The sequence below is a fragment of the Crocuta crocuta genome, unplaced genomic scaffold (genome assembly GCF_008692635.1).
Source record: "Crocuta crocuta isolate KB4526 unplaced genomic scaffold, BGI_CrCroc_1.0 scaffold131, whole genome shotgun sequence".
Lineage (NCBI taxonomy): Eukaryota > Metazoa > Chordata > Mammalia > Carnivora > Hyaenidae > Crocuta > Crocuta crocuta.
Window position 1 is genome coordinate 9,541,310 of NW_027528977.1, and position 22,467 is coordinate 9,563,776.

The 22,467-nt window shown below is 55.3% G+C and overlaps 1 protein-coding gene across 8 annotated transcripts; it reads left to right on the forward strand.

Moving 5' to 3' along the window:
- The first annotated feature begins 1,378 nt into the window (after positions 1-1,378).
- PDLIM7 (PDZ and LIM domain 7) lies at positions 1,379-18,872 on the forward strand. Of its 8 annotated transcripts, none has more exons than XM_077757217.1 (14): positions 1,379-1,467; positions 2,420-2,526; positions 6,241-6,392; positions 6,472-6,503; positions 6,933-7,050; positions 7,451-7,471; positions 7,715-7,851; positions 8,008-8,044; positions 8,948-9,018; positions 9,176-9,413; positions 10,417-10,597; positions 18,040-18,160; positions 18,253-18,368; positions 18,509-18,872. In XM_077757217.1, the coding sequence occupies exons 2-14, from the start codon at positions 2,431-2,433 to the stop codon at positions 18,593-18,595; spliced, it is 1,407 nt and encodes a 468-aa protein (XP_077613343.1). In that variant the 5' UTR covers positions 1,379-1,467; positions 2,420-2,430; the 3' UTR covers positions 18,596-18,872. The 8 variants fall into 8 exon arrangements, with proteins under 8 accessions (XP_077613343.1, XP_077613344.1, XP_077613345.1 ...); XM_077757218.1 differs by having other exon boundaries at positions 8,957-9,018; XM_077757219.1 differs by lacking the exon at positions 7,451-7,471.
- Positions 18,873-22,467: the final 3,595 nt, after the last annotated feature.

Consider the following 22,467-nt stretch of genomic DNA (forward strand, 5'->3'; position numbering starts at 1 on the left):
GAAAATCAATTCAGAGGACTGGTGGAAACAATGGCCTGACTGAAGTGAGTTCAAGAAACAGCAGGAGGTGGCTCAGTCGGTTAAGGTTAAGCGTCTGACTCTTGGTTTCAGCTCAGGTCATGATCTTGCAGTTTGTAAATTTGAGCCCCACATCAGGCTCTGTGCTGACAGCATGGAGCCTGCTTAGGATTCTGTCTCCCTTTCTCTGCCCCTCCCCCACTCGCTCTCTATCTCTCTTTCTCAAAGTAAATACATAAATAAACATTTTAGAAAAGAAAGAAAGAGCAGGAGGAAAGCAGTGCAGACAAGGCTATAGATAACTCTTTGGAGAAATTCTACTCCCAAGGGGAATAGAAGAAAAAAGCAACAGTTGGAGGGGAAGCGGGTCAAAAGAGGGTTTCTTTAAAGATGACTCTTACAGCAGTTTGTGTACTGAGGGGAATGATGCAGAAGAGGGAAATGTGATGATGGCAGAGGGGGAGAACAGCAGCAGCCATGCCCTGTATTGAGCTGAGGGGTGGACGCCTATTCACTCACCCACATACTCCCCGGCTCTCAATTTCCCCTGCCACCTGCTCTGGCTGTCTGGAATGACCCATGGGGACAAAGTGGGGACTCTGCCACCCTGCTAGAGACACCCTGTTACACCCCTGCCACAAGTGCTGCCTGCTGTGGAGTAGGGTACCAGGCAAAACCCATTTCATCGGTGTGGGGTTGTCTCAGGGCAGAAGGCTGTTGACTGCCTGGGGTCAGGGAATGAAAAGGCCCATAGGTCAGGCTCAGAGCCAAGCCAGGGGGTCCCTCCAACTCTCCGCTCCTGCCATTATCTTCTGCCTTCTGTAGAGGGTTCTACAAACCTAGCTTCAAAATCTCTTGTCCCCAACTCAACTGACCCCACCTCCACGTGCTCCACACCCGCAAGTCCTTCCGATTTAGAAATTCTAGAGTCGTCAATGGCTTGCACCTTATGGGGAACAATGCTGATCCTCACGATGGGGCTGCAAGGCGAGTATTAGCGTCCCATTTTTCTGAGAAGGAAACTAAGGATTCAAAATGTCCAGGGGTTTGGTACCGAAGGCCGCTTTCTTCAGGCTCGGCCAGAGGGAGGCGCATGGGACTGCTCGAGCTGCTAGCCGGCTCCCAGACTAGGCGACCTGCAGCCCAGACCCCGCCCAGGTCCCCCCCGGGCTCCGTCCCACCGAGGGATCCCGGGCAGCACCGGCCTTCCAGCTCGAAGTAAAATGGGACTTCGCGATTGGGCGGGGCGGAAGGACTGGGTGGGGCTTCCCAGTCGTAGAGCGGCCGCTCGTGGGCGTGGCTTTGGCGGGGCGTGACCTATGGCTCCGCCCCCTTCCGCGAGCTCAAAGCGGACTGAGGCCGTGGGGGCGGGGTCAGAACACGGGTGGCCGATCCCAGCGCGTTTCTTTGGGGCCAGCCACCGAGCAGCGCCTCGGCGGGGCCGAGCAGGTACTGGCGACCGCGCGGGGCGTCTCGGGCTGGGCCAGGCTGAGGGCAGGAGCCTCCTGGGAACCACGGAAGGCACTGGGGTCGAGGCCAGCGTTGCGCTTCCTCTTGCGGGCCTGGGCCCCTGCCTCCGCCCCCGCCTTCCTGCGGCGAAGCCGGCTGCGGCAGGGCCGATTGGCGCCTGCGCTGCTTCCTGCGCCCGAGACTCTGCCAATGCATTGGGCCCGGGTGGGGGACGGGGGAAACTGAGTCATGTCGGGATGGTAGTAGGCCTGTGCGGGAGGCACCACCCCCACTGGACTCCAGGATGAACCCCCTACCTGGCCACACTTTGGAGTCCTAGCCTTCTCCGCTTTACATAGGGGCCACGGACCCTCTGTGCCGCCCCCAGCGCCCCAGAGTCCTCATAAGCCTCGACCCGTCTTGGAATGGCTAGGACCCGCTCCAGCCGCCTCCCTCCCCACCCCTCCCCCTCGCGTCCCGAGCCCCCGTGTGCTCCCTCCGCTGGCTCCGCACAGTGTCAGCTTACACGCCTTATATAGTCCGAGCAGGCTTCTGCGAGGCCTGCCTGTCGGGACCTGGGGGCGGGGGAGAGGAACGCCGGCCCCTGACTCACCCGCAGTCTGTCCGAGGTTTAAGGCTGACTTGGGGGGACTCCATGTCAAATTAGCCCTGCGGCCCACTCCTGAATGAAAAAAAAAAAAAAAACCACAAGACTGAGTGAAGGGAACCCCCACCATCCAGTCCCTGGGGGAGAGGGATTGCCCCTGTATCTGCAAAGCGAGGTCTGCCAGCCAGAAACCCAGCCACACCTGACAAGGTGCATGCCTGCTGGTGCCCTGGGTGTGTTCAGAGGCTGCTCGTGCCTGCCTGGCGCTAGTCCAAGGCTGGTATCCAGAGCTGAGCCTGCCTGTATACCCACCATGCTGTCCACTCACTTTTTCTTTCCTCCCAGGAGCAGGCACCATGGATTCCTTCAAGGTGGTGCTGGAGGGGCCTGCACCTTGGGGCTTTCGGCTGCAGGGGGGCAAGGACTTCAATGTGCCCCTCTCCATCTCCCGGGTGAGCCAAGGTTTGGGGAGGCGCTACCCCCAGTAGTCTTTGGGTGCTCAAGTCTGTGGGAGGTGATGGGAAGAGTCTGAGCAGGAGTGAGCCAGGTCCAATAGGGCAGGAGGTATCTAGGTCCAGAAATGTAGGCACCTGCCACAAAGACTCTCAACCAGGTGGGTACTGGGAGACGAGTACCCACCGTTCCCCAGCACTGCCTTGTACTTGATGCCATTCCACAAAGCTACTGGGGCCAAGTCTGAGGACCCTGGGGGATGCCCAGTCTGCAGCGGGAGAGCCTGAGGTCTCCGGGAAGTATCTAAGCTGCTTGAGGGAGCAATGCTTGGAGCCAGGCTCCAGGCAGAGCACTCTTGACCGCAGGATCTCACTTCAACCTCACTGCCACCCAGGAAATAGCGATTGTCATACTGTTTTTCCAGATGATGGAACTCAGGGCTCGGAGTGGTGGAGGGGCCTTTTCAGTGATTCTTGGCAAGCAGGGATTTGAATTCAGGCACTGGGATGGTCTGCAGTTTGGTGGGGAGGAGGACACTCTCCAGCCTCTACGAAGTTCTCCATCTTCATCCCCTAGTCCTATTCAGGATGCAGTGGCCTCTGACTCAAAGCAGGGGTGTGGGATGGGGCCCTAGGATTCTAACTTCAGCTCCTGAGGGCCTGTCCTGGGAGGGGCGGAGCTGAGGGGTTGGCTCCTCCCTGTGGCAGGGGGATTGCCTTATAAGCCCAAGAATGCAGCCCCACGCTGGGATGGCCAGCTGGTGGCTGGAGTCTGCAGAGGTGAAAAAGGCTGGCTGAGGCCTGAACCCCTAAATACCATCGGTGGGCCCCTCAGCTGGTGACCATGAGGCCACGGCTCCAACTGTATGGTCAGTTGTGGGACACAAAGAGTGTGCCCAGAGAGAATGAGGCCAGCCTTTGGGCTGGTGTCTGTGGCCTGGGGGTCAGGACGGGGTGGGGACTTCCTGCTTGCACATCCGCCTGTCCAGAGAGGCCCACCCAGGAGCCCAGTGGGCAGGCAGCTGTTGGCAAGAAGCCCAAGTCAAGCATAGCCTGGAGGGGGCTAGAAGGTTGTCCAGGCACTGCACAGCCTGAGAAGGGCCCCAAGACTGAGTCTGTCTATGGGAGTTGGCTTGGTGGCGAGGGCAGGCAGGCAGTCACTGTTCTTTCCAGGGACCTTTCCACGGGGTTCCCCTGGAAACTGCCCTGCCAGCTGGGTAGCTTAGGGCAGTGGTCCCCCTACTACACAAACCCGCCCCTACACAATTTTCAAGTCTTGCCAGCCCTGAAAACATATTCTACATCTTCCTTTCTGGTTGGGTGCTAACCGCTGTGGCTGGGGAGCCATAGCTGGACTTTTGAGACTCAGTTTCTTCATTGGTGGAGATGGGCAACATAGTAGCCTGAGGGATGAACTTTAAGATGTGGCCTGTTGGGGGCACTCTGGGCCTGAGGTCGCTTGTCAGCAGCCCCAGCTGTGGGTGGGGCCACAAGCTGAGCCCAGCCCTGGAGTTGGACCTAAGCCCTAATGGGTGGGCGGGTAGGGTGGTCTTTTCTGAGCTAGGCCAGCCCCTCCCTCCCCCCTGACCCCAGGGAGGAGGGAGGGGCTAGGGCTGGCTGTGGGCCCAGGCCTGGGAGATGAGGTAATGTCTGAGACTTGGGGGTTGGGCCGCTCATTGGAGCCCTCAGGCTGACTCACCCCCACCCCTTGCAGTGTCCAGCCCTCTGGCTTTTCCCCTCCTCGACTCTTCAGGCCTCCCTGCTTCTCCAGCCACCTCACCCAACCCCACTCCACCCCACTCCCAGGGTTTTCTCCTCCTTCTCTCTCCACCTCTCTGACCACTGTTCTATCCCTCTTGTGCTTCCTGTCCTCCTCACTCAGGAAACGAAGTAGTCCTCAAATCCCCACCCCTCCCTGGGAGCCAGCTGCTCCTGCCCACCCCCAAGACCTCTGTCTACCTCAGGCTCAGCCCACATCTCCCAGGAGCCAGCTTGTGTGGGTAGGGAGTGGCTGGACCAGGTTTCCCTTCTACTGACTCACCATGACCTTGAGTAAGTCACTTCCTTTCAAGGGTGTCCCTTTTCTATGCTTATTATAAGGGGTTGTTGGATTGAACTAAAAGCAAGAGAGATCTAGGCCCCAGACCCAGGCAGGAGGTAGCGAGTTGTTCTAGGTGGGCTGACCTCTGGGTTGGGTCCCAACACCCAGCAGAGGTAGCCTAGTGTAGTGGAGCCTTAAGGTCAGGGTCAGACCTGGCCTTGCCTCTTACTAACTGAGCAGCTTGAGGCAAGTTACATAACTTCTTTTTTCTCATGTGTAAAATACATATAATCTCAGACTTCAGAGGTTGTTGGAAGATTCAGTGTTAGTATGTGACAATACTAGGTGCTCAATAAATGAAAGCTGCTTTTCTTACCATGTAGCAGATGAAGAAGGAGGCACCCAGCTGTCTTGCTCTTCTAACCTCCCAAGCATGAAATAGAGCCAGCTCTCCCTTCTTGCCCTAGTCAGTCTTGCTGTCAGTCTCTGCATCTGGTCTCTCTGCCTTCTGGAGATCTCTCTGGAACCTCCTACCTCCCCTCTCCCTGCCTCAGCTCAGTCTGTGCATCAGCCCACCTGAGCTTCCTGGGGCCACAGACAGCCAAATACCTCGCAGTCCNAGAGCTTCCCCATAAAAGTCTGCTTAATGCCAGGCTCTTTGCCAGGTGTCCCCACAGCCCTGTGGGCTTAAACCCATGAACAACTGTGCCACCCCTTTCTGGGTTGCTGCCTCTGGGCTAGAGGGCCAGTAGGGTCCAGTGGGGTTTGTCAGGGTTACCTCTATAGGGGTCTGGGAAATACCCTATGGGGGCTTTCAAACTGCTGATGGCTCCTCCTGACCTCAGGCTAAGTCCTAGTTCCCCCTAGCACTCAAGGCCATCATAAGTAAACTTTCTCCCCCTGGGCAGCATATCCATTGTCCTTTCATCAAGGCCTCCAACTTCCCAGAAGTCATTGCTGGCAGGCTCAGTTCATGCTGGTAGTGACCGTTCCTGCCAGCCCACTATTACCCCTTATTTACCACAGGAACCGGAGATTCCCAAGGCAGAGCCCAAAGGATTAGGGAAGACGGTGATGTGGCAATTGAAGGCTTGGGGGGGTGACACTCTTTTATAGCCCTAGCTGACACCTTGGGCCCCCTTCAAGCACTTCATGGGGTACAGGGAGATGATGGGGGCCTGTTCCTGGCTCTCAAAAGGTCCGGGCAGATCCCTGCAGATGGCCCCAGGACAGGGTGCTGGGAGTGTAAGAGGTCAGTGAGAGCACTGCTCAGCGTCACAAAGGAGCTGACCATATGCACAAGCCAGAGGTGGGTGAAATAGCCTGGGCAGGAGGCCAGTAGGGGGCTCAAAGGCTGTGGTTGGAGTTGAGAAGCTTGGGGTTTAGCCTGAAGGTGGCTGCTTGTTGACATCATAGCAGTTTCTAGGCTGTGGGGAGGAGGGTCATGGAGGTGAACAAACAGCTGAATAAACAGAGTGATTGGGGTGATTGTGAGGTTCAGGTGAACTCCACCCCTCCCAGATTGTTTTAGTATTCAGCAGCTGTCCAGAAATAAGTTGAATGAAAAGGCCTCCAGGTTCTAGAAGTGGGGCAGCTTAAGCAGGGTTGACTAATGTTGGCCTCAGTTTGGTCTGCAGAGGCTTGGGCCTCCGTGACCTTCCATCTCTCTGCAGCTGACTCCTGGAGGCAAAGCTGCACAGGCGGGCGTGGCTGTGGGTGACTGGGTGCTGAGCATCGATGGTGAGAATGCAGGGGGCCTGACGCACATTGAAGCCCAGAACAAGATTCGTGCCTGTGGGGAGCGCCTCAGCCTGGGTCTCAGCAGGTACAAGGGCCCTGGCCTATCTTGTGTATGGGGGCACCTCAGGCCTGGCCCACTATCACCCCTTCCCTTTCTCTTCCAGGGCCCAGCCGGTTCAGAGCAAACCGCAGAAGGTAGGCAACGGGCCTGGGACATGTAAGCGAAACATCTGGGTGGTGGGAGGGGTAGGATTGGACTTTTGGGCTAACCTGCCCTCCCGGGCAACAAGGAGCCTTGATACTTCCATTCCCGGCCAAGGGTAGAGGGTAGAGGCCAGCGCTGGGAGAATCTGGGAAACTGGGAGTTGGTCCCGGGGCTGCCGCACGGTCTGGGCACCATGCATGACTGCCTGTCTGTCCGCTGCCTTCTGCTGGCCTGTGCTACAAGCCGCACTTGTCTGCCCTTTGGCCTGTGTAGGCTGAGATCATTCCTCCCAAATGGGCCCCTTGAAACCTGAGCCCCCCCCCCAACACTTCCCCTAGGCTCTGTCCAGATGTGTGGGGGTGGGGCTGGAGCACCGCTGTCCTCTCCACGACACGCCAGAGGGACATTCCCCTCCGGCTNCCCTGGCCCCTGCCGCGGATACCCCGCGGTACACCTTTGCACCCAGCGCCTCCCTCAACAAGACGGCCCGGCCCTTTGGGGCACCCCTGCCCGCTGACAGCGCCCTGCAGCAGAATGGGTACGTCGGTCCTGCCCACCAACCTCACACGCCCACGCCATCTGTCCAAGGCCCCAAGCCCGCTGCCCGCGCTGCTGCTCAGTCTGCGTTGCGCCCCAGCCAGGCTGGAACCATGAGGCAGATCCGTGCGGCAGCGACCCCTGGCGGCCGGGGCGGGAGCTGGAGAGGCAGGGCCCCCCTGAGGGTGTGGCTCCTGCCCAGCCACTGCCCTCCTGGGGGCTCTGAACCAGGCAGGGCCCCCCACTGGTGGCCCGGGATTGGGGTGTGGTGTCGGGCCAACTGTGCCCCAGACACTTGGTGCAGCCTTGCCCCTGGCTACTCTGACCCCTTGCCATTTTTCTTCTTCCTTGTGTCTGTCCCTTTGTCCCTTTATCTGTCCATCTGTCTATTTCCTTCACAGGTGCAGACCCCTGACAAGTCAGTGAGCCCCCTCTGCCTGTTCCTTTCTTCCTTCCTTTTGGCATTCTGGGCGGTGGCCCCTCCCTACCCTAGCTGCCCTCCTTTCCTCTCACATAGCTGCCCTCCCCACCCCTCACCTAGCGGGGCCCTGGCCTTGCCCTCCCCCACTCTCCTAAGCACCATAGCCCACATGCACCAATCCTGGGAGGGGCTGCCCCCACTATCCACCCCCAGCATGAAGTTCTGAGCCACACCCTCCCTACAGACAGCCGCTCCGGCCGCTGGTTCCAGACGCCAGCAAGCAGCGGCTGATGGAGGACACAGAGGACTGGCGGCCTCGGCCCGGGACGGGCCAGTCCCGTTCCTTCCGCATCCTTGCCCACCTCACGGGCACCGAGTTCAGTAAGTGCCAGGGCAGGGTGGACTCTCCTGCTGGCCCCTAGCCTGGGCCTGGGCTCAGCTGGAGCCTGCTCCGGCACCCTGTGACCTTCTGCCAGGGCTCAGGGCTGGGGTGGCCCTCTGTCTTCTCTTGGTCAATGCCTGCCTCTGCCCTCTCAGTGCAAGACCCGGATGAGGAGCACCTGAAGAAATCAAGGTAAAAGGACTGGCAGTAGCCCTTCTTTCTAACCTCTTGCCTCTCCCATTCCAGCCACAGCCCTGTGTCTGCTTCTGAGGGTCCACCGCCAGGGCTCTCCATTTTCCTTCCTCCTTTCCTTCCTCCCTTCCATCTTCCCTCCCTTCCTCCCTTTCACCTCTCCTTCCTTCTACTTCCTCCTCCTTCTCTCTCTGCCCCCCTAGGGAAAAGTATGTCCTGGAGCTGCAGAGCCCACGCTACACCCGCCTCCGGGACTGGCACCACCAGCGCTCTGCCCACGTGCTCAACGTGCAGTCGTAGCTTGGCCCTCACCGGCCGGCTGCCCTCTCTGCCTCTCTCTCCTGCTCCTCCCACCGAGGGCACACCCCCTTGGTTGCTGCAGCTTCTGCCTACCCACTCCTCTCCTGCCCCTGGACTGAGCCTCCTCCTGGCCTGGCAGGGAGCCTGGCTCTGTCTGACACTGCCTTCTCTCTTTGCCCTGTGGTACTGCTATCTGCCAGGTCTGTGCTGGCTTAGGCATGGAAATAAACATTCTCAGCCCTGCTTTCTCCGCCTTTGTCTTCTATCTTTGTGGGCTTGTTTTGGGTGTGGGGCTGTTAGACCCAGTGTGGGTCACGCCAGTCTGGGTCTCAATGAGGGGTAGTACCTGCCATCAGAGCTAGATCTCTGGGATGAGGAAGCCCTCGGAAGGGAGAGCCCTTCTGCACTTCCCAGTCCCACACAACAGACCTGCCAGCAAGAACCTGGCCAGGAGAAGCTGCCCTACCCATACTTACCCCCGTGGGACCTGGAGTCCAGCCTAGCACTCTCATGTACCCGGGCATTTCCCATGGGGCCAGGAAGGCCAAGGTTGGGGGTGGAGCCACACCAGGAGCCTCAGCCATACAGGGCCTTGAATGGCAGATCTTGCAGCCAGGTGCCCAGGACAGAAGCCCCAGCCCCAGCCTCAGCTACACCCCAGGAACCCTGGCCTGGTGAGAGAGAGTGGGCTTGGGCCTGGGGAAGGGTGGGTAGCCTCCAGGGGCATGCAGGGTGAGGGGTGGGGGGTGCTCCAAGCTGCCCCTGGCTCCACCCCCTGACCTTGGGGTCCCTGGGCACCCCCCTGGAGCCACTTTTCCTTGGCCCTGGCAGGCCCTACCACCCCCAACCCCACTAGCCGCCCGCCCTGGGCTGTGGACCCTGCATTTGCTGAGCGCTACGCCCCGGACAAGACCAGCACCGTGTTGACCCGGCACAGCCAGCCAGCCACGCCCACACCTCTGCAGAACCGCACCTCCATCGTGCAGGCAGCCACTGGAGGAGGCACAGGAGCAGGTGGTGGCAGCAATGGCAAGACTCCCGTGTGCCACCAGTGCCACAAGGTCATCCGGTGGGTGGCCCTGTTCCTTTCCTACCCTGGCCTTTCCTGTGCTGAAGCCTGGCCCTGGCATCTTTCCGACCTCTTCTCCCCCGTCAGTCTCCCCACTCATCTCAGCTGTCACTGTAGGAGGATAAGGATTCAGTTCCCAGTTGCAGTGGGGGCAGGGACCTGGCCTAGGTCCTCAGATTCTGCATCCTGCATTACTTCCCCCACCCCACCCTGCATCAGCCTCTATCAGCATTTGCCCTGCTGAAATGGAGGAAGTACCAACAATGCATTCAAGCAGCACCCCTAGAAAGGCTGCTGTCTGGGCAGGGAAGGGCCTGTCCCTTCCAGCTCCTCTGCCTCTCCTTCCTGCTCATTTGGTCTCTGCCAAACCTCTGCTCTCAGAGCAGACAGGCCAGAGGCCCCTCTCTCCTTACACTGTTCCCTGAGCCCCAGCAAGGTCACACAGCCCCCCAGAGTCAGCGTGCTGGCTTCTAGAATCTTGATAGTTCTCAGCCCTGGTCTTGCACTGTTCTCAACTCCTGTCAGCTCTCAGGCTCTGCAGAGAACCCCTTCTGAAGACACTTCCATTTATCTGGGACCTGCAGGCCCCTCCCCAAGCCAGATGCACTAGGCAAATGGGACAGGGTGGGCACCAGGGTCGGCTCAGGTACCTACTGATCTTCAGAGCTGATATGCCCTCTGGGCCTCCCATCCCCAGGGCACCGACTCCTCTAGTTTATCTAATTAGGCCCAAGTCAGCAGCCCCCAAGCCAATGTAACCCTCCTCCTTATTCCAACACTGCCTTATGTCCCCATCTCTTGTCATCAAAGCGGTGCAGCTTCATCACTGTGTCATCACTTGGGTCACCTCCCAGGCCTATTTCTCCTTTATTTGGAAAATGGGGAGAAAGAGTCTCCCTTGCAGGCTTTAGAATAGGTGTTCACTAAACCCACTTGGGCCCTGGCCAGGACCTCCCACCTCCCCTGCATACACTCCCGCTTACTGCCCTCGCCTCCCTCTTAGGGGCCGCTACCTGGTGGCGCTGGGCCATGCATACCACCCTGAGGAGTTTGTGTGCAGCCAGTGTGGGAAGGTCCTGGAAGAGGGCGGCTTCTTTGAGGAGAAGGGTGCCATCTTCTGCCCCCCCTGCTATGATGTGCGCTATGCACCCAGCTGTGCCAAGTGCAAGAAGAAGATCACAGGCGTGAGTGGGGCTGGCAGATGGGCGGGAGGGCGAATCTGACCCTGTCAGCATTGAGGAATACTACTGAGCAGCCCTTAGGCCTGGAAGCTCTCTTGTCATGAGCCCTTTGGATCCCTAGCAGCTTCCTAAGCAGGCTGTTATATTGGCCTCATTTTACATAGCCAGGATCCTCTTAACAAATAACCAAAATCCTACTCAGAGGGGCTCAAGCAAGAAAGAATGTACAGGTTTCCCTGGCTCTCTGAAAGTAGAACGTACCTATGAAAACTTTCCCAAGCCGGAATGGCATAAAGTGAAGAAGCAAGTACTGTTAATTTATATGGAAAAAAATGTGAGCATTCCCAGGCCCAAAAAAATAACCTCTTGTAGGCTTTTCTGGTAGCTTAGGACACATCTTGCTAACAGATGCGCTAAGTAAATTGAGATAAAGCACAGATGCTCACAGACACAGTTCAGAGCTGTGGCGCTCGATGCTGAGATGCTGAATGTGGTTCCCAGGAAAGGAGCTGGGTGGGGCCACTCGCGCAGGGTACAGGGTGCGCAGGGTACAGGGTACGCAGGGTACGCACTGCCTCAGTAATGGCTCACCACAAACCAAAACACTGAATGCTGTTTTCACTTTTCACCTTTTTTTGTAAAAAAAAAATTCCTTTTTGGATTCCTTTCAGTTGGCGGGTCTCTCATAAAAGTGAGGTGATGTAACACTGCCTTTCGAAAAGCGAGGGAAATGTGTATCAGCCTAAGTAATCAGAAAGCTCACGGGGCACTAACTTCAGGCCCTGCCGACTGCAGGTCCCAAGGTCATCAGACTTTCTCCACTACTTGGGTCTGTTTTTGTCTGTGTTGGCTTTGTTCCTTGCGTACTTTTCCTAGGGAGGTTACAAAGATGGTGCCACAGTGAGGCCAGGGCTCTGTCTCCCCAGCTTCACACTGCAAAGAGAAGAGGAGCGCCTCTGTACAAGCTGATGCATCAAGGGTCCTGATGCTCATTGGAATAGCTTGTCACAGGGCCATCTCTGGACCAGTCCCCAGGATTTGGATTAGCCAACCCCAGGTGACCCCCCACCGAATCAGGGGCCAGGCAACCCTACCCCAGCCATAGACTGAGGGAGGGAGAGTTGGCTTCCTGAAATAAAACAAGATGCCATTACCCAAAGAGGGTAGGTAGGTGCTAATGAGGCCAAAACGAGATGTTAGCTGTGTCCGTGGGCTTGCATTTCAGCCGCAATAACTAAACCCTGCTGCAGAGATTTAAACAGAAGCGGTTATTTACTTCAGTCATAAGAATTCCAGAGTTGGGGCGTCTGGGTGGCTCAGTTGGTTGAGCGTCCGTCTTTGGCTCAGGTCATGATCTTAAGGTTTGTGAGTTCGAGCCCCATATCAGGCTCTCTGCCATCAGCATGGAGCCTGCTTGGGATTCTCTCTCCCTCTCTCTCTGCTGCTCCCCCGCTTGTGGTCTTTCTCTCAAAAATTAAAAAACAAACATTTAAAAAGAATTTCAGGGCTGAAACAACAGGTCAAGCATGCCTTTAGGCTTCTCCTGCCTTTGGCTCGGAAATCCTCAGCTCAGCGTGTAGACTCTTGTCCCCAAGCCTATCATGTCATGGTTACCAGATGACTACTTAAACCCCAGGCCTGATATTCTTGCTGCAGGCAGGAAGGAGAGGGAAGGCCCAAATGGCATTATTTTAACAAGGTTTTGCTTTTTGGCTCTGGAAGGAAAACCAGAAATTTGCATCTTCATCTCAGTGTTTGGAATGGTTATCCTGTGAGCACCTGGTCCGCGGAGGATGATGGCAAAGTCAATATTTTAGCCTTTGTCTCCCACAAGAAAGGAAGGAGAAAAGAAGGGGCCCATGACAGGCTTTGGGGAGGCTAGTCCACAGTGTCTGCCATGTCCAGTACACGAGAGGACAGAAACTTATAGATAACTCACTGTGTCTGAAAAGCATAGAACTATGGAGTGGCAAAGCCAGAAATTCAGACACACACATTTGTGATTCAAAATCCTGTTCTTTCTGGGGCACCTGGGTGGCTCAATCGATTGAGCATCCGACTTTGGCTCAGGTCATGATCTCACGGTTTGTGAGTTCCAGCCCCACATCGGGCTCATTGCTATCAGCACAGAGCCCTGCTTCAGATCCTCTGTTTCCCTCTCTCTCTCTGCACTTCCCCTGCGCATGCCTTCTCTCTCTCTCAAAAATAAATAAAAACATTAAAAATAGAAATAATCTTGATTTTAAAGATCCTAGGGTGCCTGGGTGGCTCAGTCGGTTAAATGCCCAACTCGGTTTTGGCTCAGGCATGATCTCATGGTTCCTGGGTTTGAACCCTGCGTCGGGCTTTGCACTGACAGTGTAGGGACTACTTGGGATTCTCTCTCTCTCTCTCTCAAAGTAAATGAATAAACATGAAGAAATTCTGTTCTTCCCACTGAAGCTAAGCACACAGCAGAGCCTGGCCATATTTCTGCAGGGCAACCTAGCTGCCAGCAGGAACCAGCCTTGGGACTTGGGTCTGTGTGTGTTATGAGCAAAGAGCGATGGGCCTTCTGGCTTCCCCCATTCATTCTCTTCATTAAATGTGGACAGTGTGCCAGATAGTGTGCCCCGTGCCTGAGGACATGTCATGAAGTAATAGGCCCTGCCCCCAGGAACTCACACGAGGAGGAGAGGATGCAGAGGGTGTCAGGGGCCAAGAGTGCAGTCAGAGGGAAAGGGGGCAGAACAGGCAGGGTGAAATCTATTGTATGTGTACGGAAACTGAAGCCCAGAGAGGAGGAGAAACTGCCCAAGGTTACAGAGCATGAGAGCTAAGCTGGAGTGGCCCCAGGCACTGATGACTCCCAGCTTGGACTCCTGACATTCATGCTTCTCCTTCCTTCTGCATACAGAAGTAGAGCTGCCAGATGTGGCCAGAGAGCTCTGTGGTGATGTTCATATTAGTAAGGATTACCTGGAACATGAACGGTAGAAAACTCAAAATAGTGGCAGCTTATTTCCTATGTAAGAAAGTCTAGAGGTGGGCAGTCCAGGACTAGTAGACACATCTAGGCTTCTGTATCTTGTTCCTTGGCCATTCTCAGCACAGGCTTACTTAACAGTCCAAGATGACCCTTGAGCCTCAGCTAAAATTTCCATGTCTCAGCCAGCAGGAAGCTGGGAAGGGAGGAAGGGATAGAAGGCCCATGACAGCCGCCTTTAGAAGATGCTGCTACCCAACCCTTGTGCTTCCATCCCATTGGCCAGATCTCAGTCACATGACCCTGCTGAGCTGCAAGAGAGGCTGGGAAATACAGTCTGTTTGGGGCAGTCATGTGCCCAGCAAAAAATGGAGATTCCATCCATAGACAGGAAGGGGGAGTTGGATATAGTCACAGTCTTTGTCACTGTAATGCCAGTTTGTGTTGTGGTACACTTAAAGTGTGTAGGCATCCAGCTTCACAGTCATACTATAGGAAGTCAGTTTGGTTATTCCCATCTTATAGAGAATATTCCCATCTTATGTATGAGGGAATTTTGCCCAAGATCACAATCAATTCCCTGCCAGCCTAGGCCATACACCATTGGACTGTTTCAATAGAATGGGTTGGATCCCAGGACCGTTCCTGAGCTGGGCATCTACAAATCAAGGCCCTACTGTTCAATGACTGCTCCGTCTGTGTTACACTGCACTCTTGTCCTACCTCACCCCCATCCTGGGTAGGCAGGGTTATCAACCAGGCCACAGATGGGAAGCCGAGGCTGGTAGGGCCTGGCTGGCTCCCAGGTCCTGGAGTAAGCCTTGGGTGGCAAACCCTCTCCTGCCCCAGCTCAGGCTAATGTTCCACAGAGACTCAGGGGCTCTTAGCTTCCTCTCTCACAAGAATTCAAGAGCCTAACAAACTCTAGGAAGCCCCACCTCACCCTGGGGGGAAGGGGGAGGAAGCTTATCCCCTCAACCTGCTGGGTGCTCTGTGCCCTGTCTGCACCCAGTGCTCAGAACTGTGCCTGCCCTGGGAGATCACAATGGAGCATGGGGAGAGAAACATAGCACAGTCAGATTGTCTTGATGGAGTTGTAGGGAAGCAGCACAGCATGAGTGACACATTAGACGGGGCCTACCCTGGTTTGGGGCCCACGTCTGGAACCCTATACTCTGCTTTCTTGCTTTCTCTTCCTTCCTTCTTTCTTCCCCCTTCCCTTCCCTTCCCCTTCCCTTCCCCTTCCCTTTCCTTTCCTTTTTCCATTCTTTTTTAGAGAGAGAGAGTAAGAGCACAAACCGGAGAGAAAACGCAGAGAGAGGGAGAGAAAGAATCTTTAGCAGGCTCCACACTCAGCACAGAGCCTGATGCAGGGCTCAATCCCACAACCCTAGGATCATGACCTGAGCCAAAACCAGGAGTCAGACGCTTAACCAACTGAGCCACATAGGTGCCCTTGGAACCCTATGCTCTTAAGGTTCACCTCTCGTCACTAGCCCCTCTCCAGTGCTCCAGCCATGTGGGCCCTTTCATTTTGCCAGTTTGCGGTTTCCCTTACCACAGGGCCTTTGTACAGTCTGTCCTCTCCACCAGGAACACTATTTTAGCCCCCTGTTTATCTTGTTCCTTCTCATCTTGGACTCCTATCATTTCCTTAAGAACACCTTCTGTGAGACCTACTCCTTCCACCAGGCCTAGGCCCCCACAGTTTTCTCATTACTCCCCAGCCCTTTTGCCCCATCTTCTCCCCAGGTGTGAACTCCATGGGCTGGGACTAGGGCTGTTTTGCTCATGTTTAGATCGTGCTCTATGTACAGGAGGTGGTCAGTAAATGTTTGAAGGAATGGATGGGAGTGGCCTCTAAGCTGAACTTTAAAAATGAATAGGAATTAGCTTGAAGAAGGATCAGGAAGGAGCACTCCGAGCAGAAGGAATAGCTTGTGTCACAAGCTAACACCCGGGAAGGGTGTGAGATGAGGCAGAAGAGGTGAGCGGGGGCCGTGTTAGGAGTTTGGAGCTGGGGCTGATGAGGTCAGCTGTGCTGCAGCAAGCTTCCTCTGGGAAGGGGGAGATGGAACAGGCTGCTGGGGCCTGGGTCAGGGCAGTGGGGATGGGAGAGGCAGACAGATTTAGGAACTAGGGCGTAAGATAAACATTGGTAACTGGCTTACAGGTTTTTCTGAATACCAGCAGAAACCTGCCTCCCTGCCCACACACCCACTGGACCCAGCTCTGGGCTGCCCATGCCCTGGCCTGTGCCCCCTGTCCTGCCAGCTTGCAGACAAGTTCCTTCCCCTGCACCCTTTGTCCGCTCCTTGAAAAGCAGCAACACCAGGCAGTGGGAAGAGCCAGCTTTGGAGCTAGCCAGACTTGGGCACAAAACCCATTTCTATTAGCTGTGTGACCTGGTGCAAGTCACTGTCTCTGGGCCTCACTAAAATGGTGGCAGTAACTTCCTGGTCAGGATGGTTGTGAGGCATATGTGAGATGTGACATAGATGCAGAGGGCACAGGTGGGCCATCAGAGAGCTAGGTGCTGCCCACTTGTGTTGTTCGGTCTGCATTGTCATTTTAAATTAATGGGCAATAGGGCACCTAGGTAGCTCAGTCAGTTGAGCATCTGATTTTGGCTCAGATCATGATCTTGCAATTTATGAGTTCGAACCCTGCATTGGGCTCGCTGCCATCAGCACAGAGCCCACTTTGGATCCTCTGTTTCCCGCCCCACCGTCCCTCCCCTGCTCACACATAGACGCATACCCTCCCTCTCTCTCAAATATAAATAAACAACAACAAAAATAATAATAAATTAGTGGGCACCATTTGAAAATAAAGTTTCACTTCAAGACCTGAGCCTTCCAGGCATTCCTGCATGAACTGGTCTTCACCATCCCTACAGGCAGGAAGAGGTGGTTGCCCTGTTGAGTCCACCTACGGGCCCTGGTAGGCACGGAGTCTTGGACACCCCCCCAACATACAATGTAGGACCATTCTTAAATGGTCCTACTGGGATTAACTTCCCAATTCACAAGGGAAGGAACCAAGTGTCAAGGAAGGTAACTTGGCCAAGTTACCCAGCTAAGAAGCAAGGTCTGGTTGGACCCACAGACCGATGCCCCTCAAAGCCTCACACCGCCCTCTGCCTGCTCTAGATCTGAATGCTGCTGGCCCTGGTTGGCCCAAGGGTCTTCAGGATTGACAGCTGAGGCCAGTGAGAGCACAGACTCTCCCTGAGCCACTGCTTCTTCCTCACTCCAGTAGTGCAGGTTAATTCACAAACATTTGCCAATGAGCACCCACAGGGACAGGCACTGCTGTTACAGTATAGCCACTAATAGAATAGTCACATCTGTTCCCTCCTGGACCTTACATTTGAGCAGGAAGCAGGGAGGAAAGGCAGATGATATGCCATACACACAATAAGTAAATTATTTGGTAGTATGTTAGTAAAAGTGTTAAGGGCTAAAGAGAACAGAGTAAAATTAATGGGAACATGGCACTGGAAAGGCAAATTGGGGGCACATGAGTGGCTTAGTCAGTTAAGCATCTGTAAGTTCAAGCCCAGCATCAGGCTCTGTGCTGACAGCTTGGAGCCTGAAGCCTGCTTTGGAGTCTATGTCTCCCTGTCTCTGCTTCTTTCCTGCTCATGCTCTGTCTCTCTCTCTCTCTCAAAAATAAGTAAACATTAAAAAAAATTTTATTAAAAAAAAAAAGGAAAGGCAGATTAGAAGTATTAACTGTTGTTGTCAGAATGGGCCTCATGGAGATGGGGATATTGGATGGAGCAGAAACTTGAAGGCAGTAAGGGGTGAGATGTGAGGTACTGGGGAAGAGCAGTCCAGGCAGAAGGGACAGCCGGTGTGAAGCCCCAAGACTGGTGGGCCTGGTGCATCAACCACAGGCAAGAGGCCTTGTGGGGAGATCAGAGTATACAGAGGCCAGAGGGAAAGGCAGGAAAGGATTCAAGCAGGAGGGAATGTAGACTCGCTCAGGTTGACATCAGTCTGTAGGGGCAGAAGGAGGAGCTCAGGAGTCAGTTTCACTGTGCAGTTACGGAGACCAGGGGTGCCTGCGGCTCACACCCGGCATCAGGTCGTTAGTGAGAAGTGGTCAGGATCTGGATGCACCTTGAAGGCGGACCCAGCAGGAGTTCCTGGGAGATCTGATGTGTATGAGAGAAAGCAGGGCATATGGCCAGAGCAGATGGAAGGATGGAGTTGGTGTCAACTGAGATGGGGACAGCTGTGGGGGAGGCAGGTTTGGGGTACAGAGGTTAGGAGCTGAGCTTTGGACGTGGCAAATCTCAGAAGCATAGCGGACATCCACAGGGAGACCTCAGGGCTGGAGGCAGAGTGGGAATGGTGTGTGTGCAGATGCAACATTTACCACAGGAAGGAAGAGGGCCCAAGGCCAGCCTTCCTGTGTCCCCAGCTCTGGAGAGGAGGGGCCAAGCTGCCTGGTGACTGTAGCGTCCTCCTAGGAGATCATGCATGCCCTAAAGATGACGTGGCATGTGCACTGCTTTACCTGCGCGGCCTGCAAGACGCCCATTCGGAACAGGGCCTTCTACATGGAGGAAGGGGCACCCTACTGCGAGCGAGGTAGGGGGGGTGGGGAAGGGGAGCATAGGTAAGGGATGGGGGTGGGGTAGGCCAGAACACAGTGCCCCCTTTCTCTCTGCCTCCATCCTCAGACTATGAGAAGATGTTTGGCACGAAATGCCGGGGCTGTGACTTCAAGATCGATGCAGGGGACCGCTTCCTGGAGGCGCTGGGCTTTAGCTGGCATGATACTTGCTTTGTGTGTGCGGTGAGTGCCCCCCTCCCTGGACTTGGACTTGTTCTTTACCAGCCTCCCTCTCATGCCCTGCCTCTGGAATTCCTGAGAGGTTGGGAAGGGGACTCTCCTGCCACCCCTAGCCCATATGACTTGACCTTGGCTGTCCTCAGATATGCCAGATCAACCTGGAAGGAAAGACTTTCTACTCCAAGAAGGACAAGCCCCTCTGCAAGAGCCACGCCTTCTCCCATGTGTGAGCCTCTCCCACCCACCCACTGCCGCCTCCTCCAGCCCAGCCAGAGGCATTGCCAGTTCTTGAGTCATCACCCCAGATTTCTGGATGAGGTTGGCAAAGGTCACCCCAACCCCAACTCCTGGCCTGAGCCTGGGGCTCCCTGCGCCCTGCCCTACCCCCTCCACTTCCCCCCACTCCCTCCATTTCCCCCCACTCCCTCCACCACCACCACACACCGGTGCTGGCCACACCAGTCCCCGTTCACATCCAGTGTCACAATAAACCTGTATCCAGCTGTGCCCCTACGTGTGCTGCCTATGCATTAGGAAAGGTGTGGTTTGAAGCACAGCAGGGTGGAGATAACGATGGTTTTCCCAGGACTGGCCATCCTGGTCATCCTTGTGATGGGGACTTGGACAGCTCATGATCTGCAGGAGGACATAAATGGGGATCACATGTGTGGGCCCAAGCACCTACAGAAGTTGGGGGGGGTGCCTAGTCTGGACTGGCTTGGAGGTCGGAGAGGAGGAGTTGGAGGTACATCTGCATGGATGGGATCTGGAGAACAGTGACAGCCAGAGTGAAGGCCTAGAGGTGTCAGCCCTGTGCTGCAGCAGAGGGTGAGGCTGGGGAGTGCAGCCCGCAGGTCCTGGGAAGCCACAGGTGCCAGGCCAAGGAGCTGGGACTGCATCTTGAGGGTGGGGTGGGGGTGTGCAGGCACAGAAGAGTGTGAAATAGGAAGCAACCAGTTCAGATTTGTATTGTAAAAGAGCTCCGGGAGCTGTGAGCAAGGAGAGAGTGACTTGGCAGAGACGGGACCCAGTGACAGATCCCAGGGAGCCTAGAGTGGGGGCCTGGGCATGAGGGGTGAGGAGAGGCAGGAAGGATTCTGATACGCATCTGGAATATCCCAGCCACTGTGTACACTGTCCCATGCCATCCTCCCAGCCACCCTGTGCAGTGTTTACTCTCAGTGTAGACATGAAAGGGTAGGAGACCTGACCAAGGTTTCATAGCTCCTGAGCCCCAAGCCACACTAGACGCCAGGCTTGAAGCTGGACATGCAGTCCCGGGACAGGCTAGCACTAAGCACCTGCACCAGCGAGTGTACCTTAGAAGCTCCCTTCTGCCTGCTGTTTCACAACCTGGAGGCTCTGGTGGTGGCCCCGTCTTTCTCTGGGGCCTCTTGCTTCCCACTGATGCCCTCCACCACCCTGGGAGGACTGTCGTCTCTCCCATCTCAAGCCTGCACTGGAGAGGGACTGGGCTAGGACAGCTCAGCCTGTCCATGACCACCTGTCCTTCAGGGACAGGACCTCCAGCACATCTGAAGTTGCTGGCATTCTCAGCAGGTCCTTGGGCCCATCCTTTTTAAGAGAAATGGCCACTCTGTTGTGGTCTCTTGAGGATCCCTGGAGCATTAGTGCAGGGCTTCCTGTGTTATTTTCAGAGCCTAGAACAGTGCCTGACACATAGTGGATGCCCAATGAATGTTTGTTAAATGACTGCATGACATGCCTGTGGGACATCTAGGTGACAAATTCAGAGAGCAGATGAAGATTCAAGTCCATATTCACCTCAGATTCAATTCAGGAATGAGTTTGGGACAGGGTTGGGAGGTCATTGATGCTTGTAATTGATGGCCAGAGAGAGAGCTGAGGAGCAGGGCCCAGGTAGGTCACAGCAGGAGCAAAGCAGGTAAGATGCGGTTTCCTTTGAACTGAGACGTCCCTGACATATTAAACACAGTATCTTTCATTTCCACAAAGAAATCCACTCTCCCACTTCTCTTGAACCATGAAGCCCTCTCAGTCCATCCTTGGTTTCCATGGATACCAGCGAGCAAGAGCACAGGGAAGGATGCTGAGTGCTGCTGGGAGCAGTCTGGGGGGAGCCTTCTAGGGGCAGCCATTCTCAGCCCAAAGCAAGGGCCGCCATGTATGAATGCTGAGCAAGCTGTGGCCGCATCTGACAGTTTACCAAGGGCATCCAGAGATTCAGACTTTAATGTGAAATCTGGTTTTTGGATGTTGGCAACTAAGTTAGATTCTTTTTTAACCTGTTAAAAAAAATAATAATAAACATGGAACAAATCCAGCATGAGGACAGCCATAGAAGAAATGAGAGAGCAGGAAGCAGCAACATCACAGCACGGGGCAGAGAAAGCAGAAGGCTCCACCAGAGGCGGAGGACAGACGACAGCCTCTGGAGAGCTAAGGGCAGGGAGGGGAGGGCAGGGCAAGAGTGTTTCCAGAAGTTGCCACAGTGTCATCCAGGCAGATAAGGCCATGGAGTCCCCATCGCATTTCGCAACAAAGTGATGTTTGCCAGATCAGTTTAGCAGAGAGCTGGGGCAGCAGCCAGGGTTAGAGTAACTGGGCGGGGGAGGGCTGCTGAGATGTAGAATAAGAGTAGATGAGAGAGTGTAGACAACCCTTTTAAGAGGCTTGGCTGTGGTGGGCCGGGAGGAAGCCTGACCACTAGCAGCTCTGGTCAGCTGGGCAGCCAAGATGGGTGGAGGGAGGAAGATGGAAAGTATCTGCCCAGAGAAGGTGGTAGAAGAAAGGGAGGCTGGGGTGGGGTGGGGGTGGAGTGTGGGCTGGAGTAGGGCTGGGGGAACAGGGGACAGAAGGGTGAAGAATAGAGAGTTGGAGACTGAATCTCAGGAAAGAAGAGCTAGCCTAGATGGAAGTAAACACAAGCACAGGGCATCTGCTCTGAACACCGCCTCTCTCTACCAGGAACCACAGAGCAATAGCTTATATATAATTTAATCCTAGAAAATCACTTAAGAGAGATGTCACTAAAGGCATTTTTCATATGAGGGAACTGAGGCTCAGAGAGTGAAAATGACCTGTCCAGAGCCACTCAGCCAGAACATCCTGGGTCTGCTGCTCCAAAGATCAAAGGCTGAGGTGCTTCCTACCGCACCTCTCAGCTGCCCCCTCCAAACCCCAGAGCTGCAGGGATCACAGTGTTCCAAAGCCGGGGTGTGAGGCTGTGCGGGTGGAAGCCATGGGGACGGGGAAGTGTCCTCGTGCCAGGCGGGGGAGGCCATTAGCGCCCTTCAAGAGTGCAATCTCCAACCGAGGAGGGCAGAGCCCACAGCAGGGGCATGAGTGGGCAACCGGAGAGGCAGCAGGCAGGGGAGGGGCTTTGGCCTGCTCTGAGCAGTTTGAGTTCATTTGAAGTCAGCAGGGAGAGAGGCAGTGCAGGGCGAAGGACTGTTTCGCTGGAGTACAGAGGACAGAGAACCGATGATTCTGGTCCTCCTTAGTGCCGGCTCCCATGCGGCCTTGGAACACGCACAGTCCCGTGGACCCCTCCAAGCAGCCCTGCTAGGGGAAGGGAGCTGAGACAGTGGGGTAAAGCTGGGCCCCTCAGTGCACAGATTCCAACAACCCTGTGAGTGGGGGAAGGGCCCCTCCCCAATGGGGCCTAAAGGAGGGAGGAGGACTAGGGCTCCAGGGGCCACAGTAGAGCAAAAAGCTTGCTGGGAGTCTGGGAAGAGCTCAGGGGGCAGGGCCAGCCCTGGGAGAGGGGGTGGTGAGGTCACCGCAGAGTGGCCAGGGAAGGCCGCAGGACAGGACTGGGTCCTTCTGCCCGGGGCTGAGGCGGGGTGGGGCGCTAAAAGGCCAACTCACCTTTCGCCCATTTCCCTGCCACTGACAAAAATGACTACTATTTGAGGATTATGTAGATTAGGAGGGACTCTCGGCTGCCATTCAAACGAATTTAAGCAAAAACAGGGATAACTTATTTCACTGGAAAAGTTAATGGCAGTGGGAGTCTCTCTGAGCTTACTTTATTTTTTTAAATGTTTTAAAATATTTTATTTCTGAGAGAGAGATGTGGGGCTCAAACTCACAAGCAGTGAGATCATGACCTGAGCCG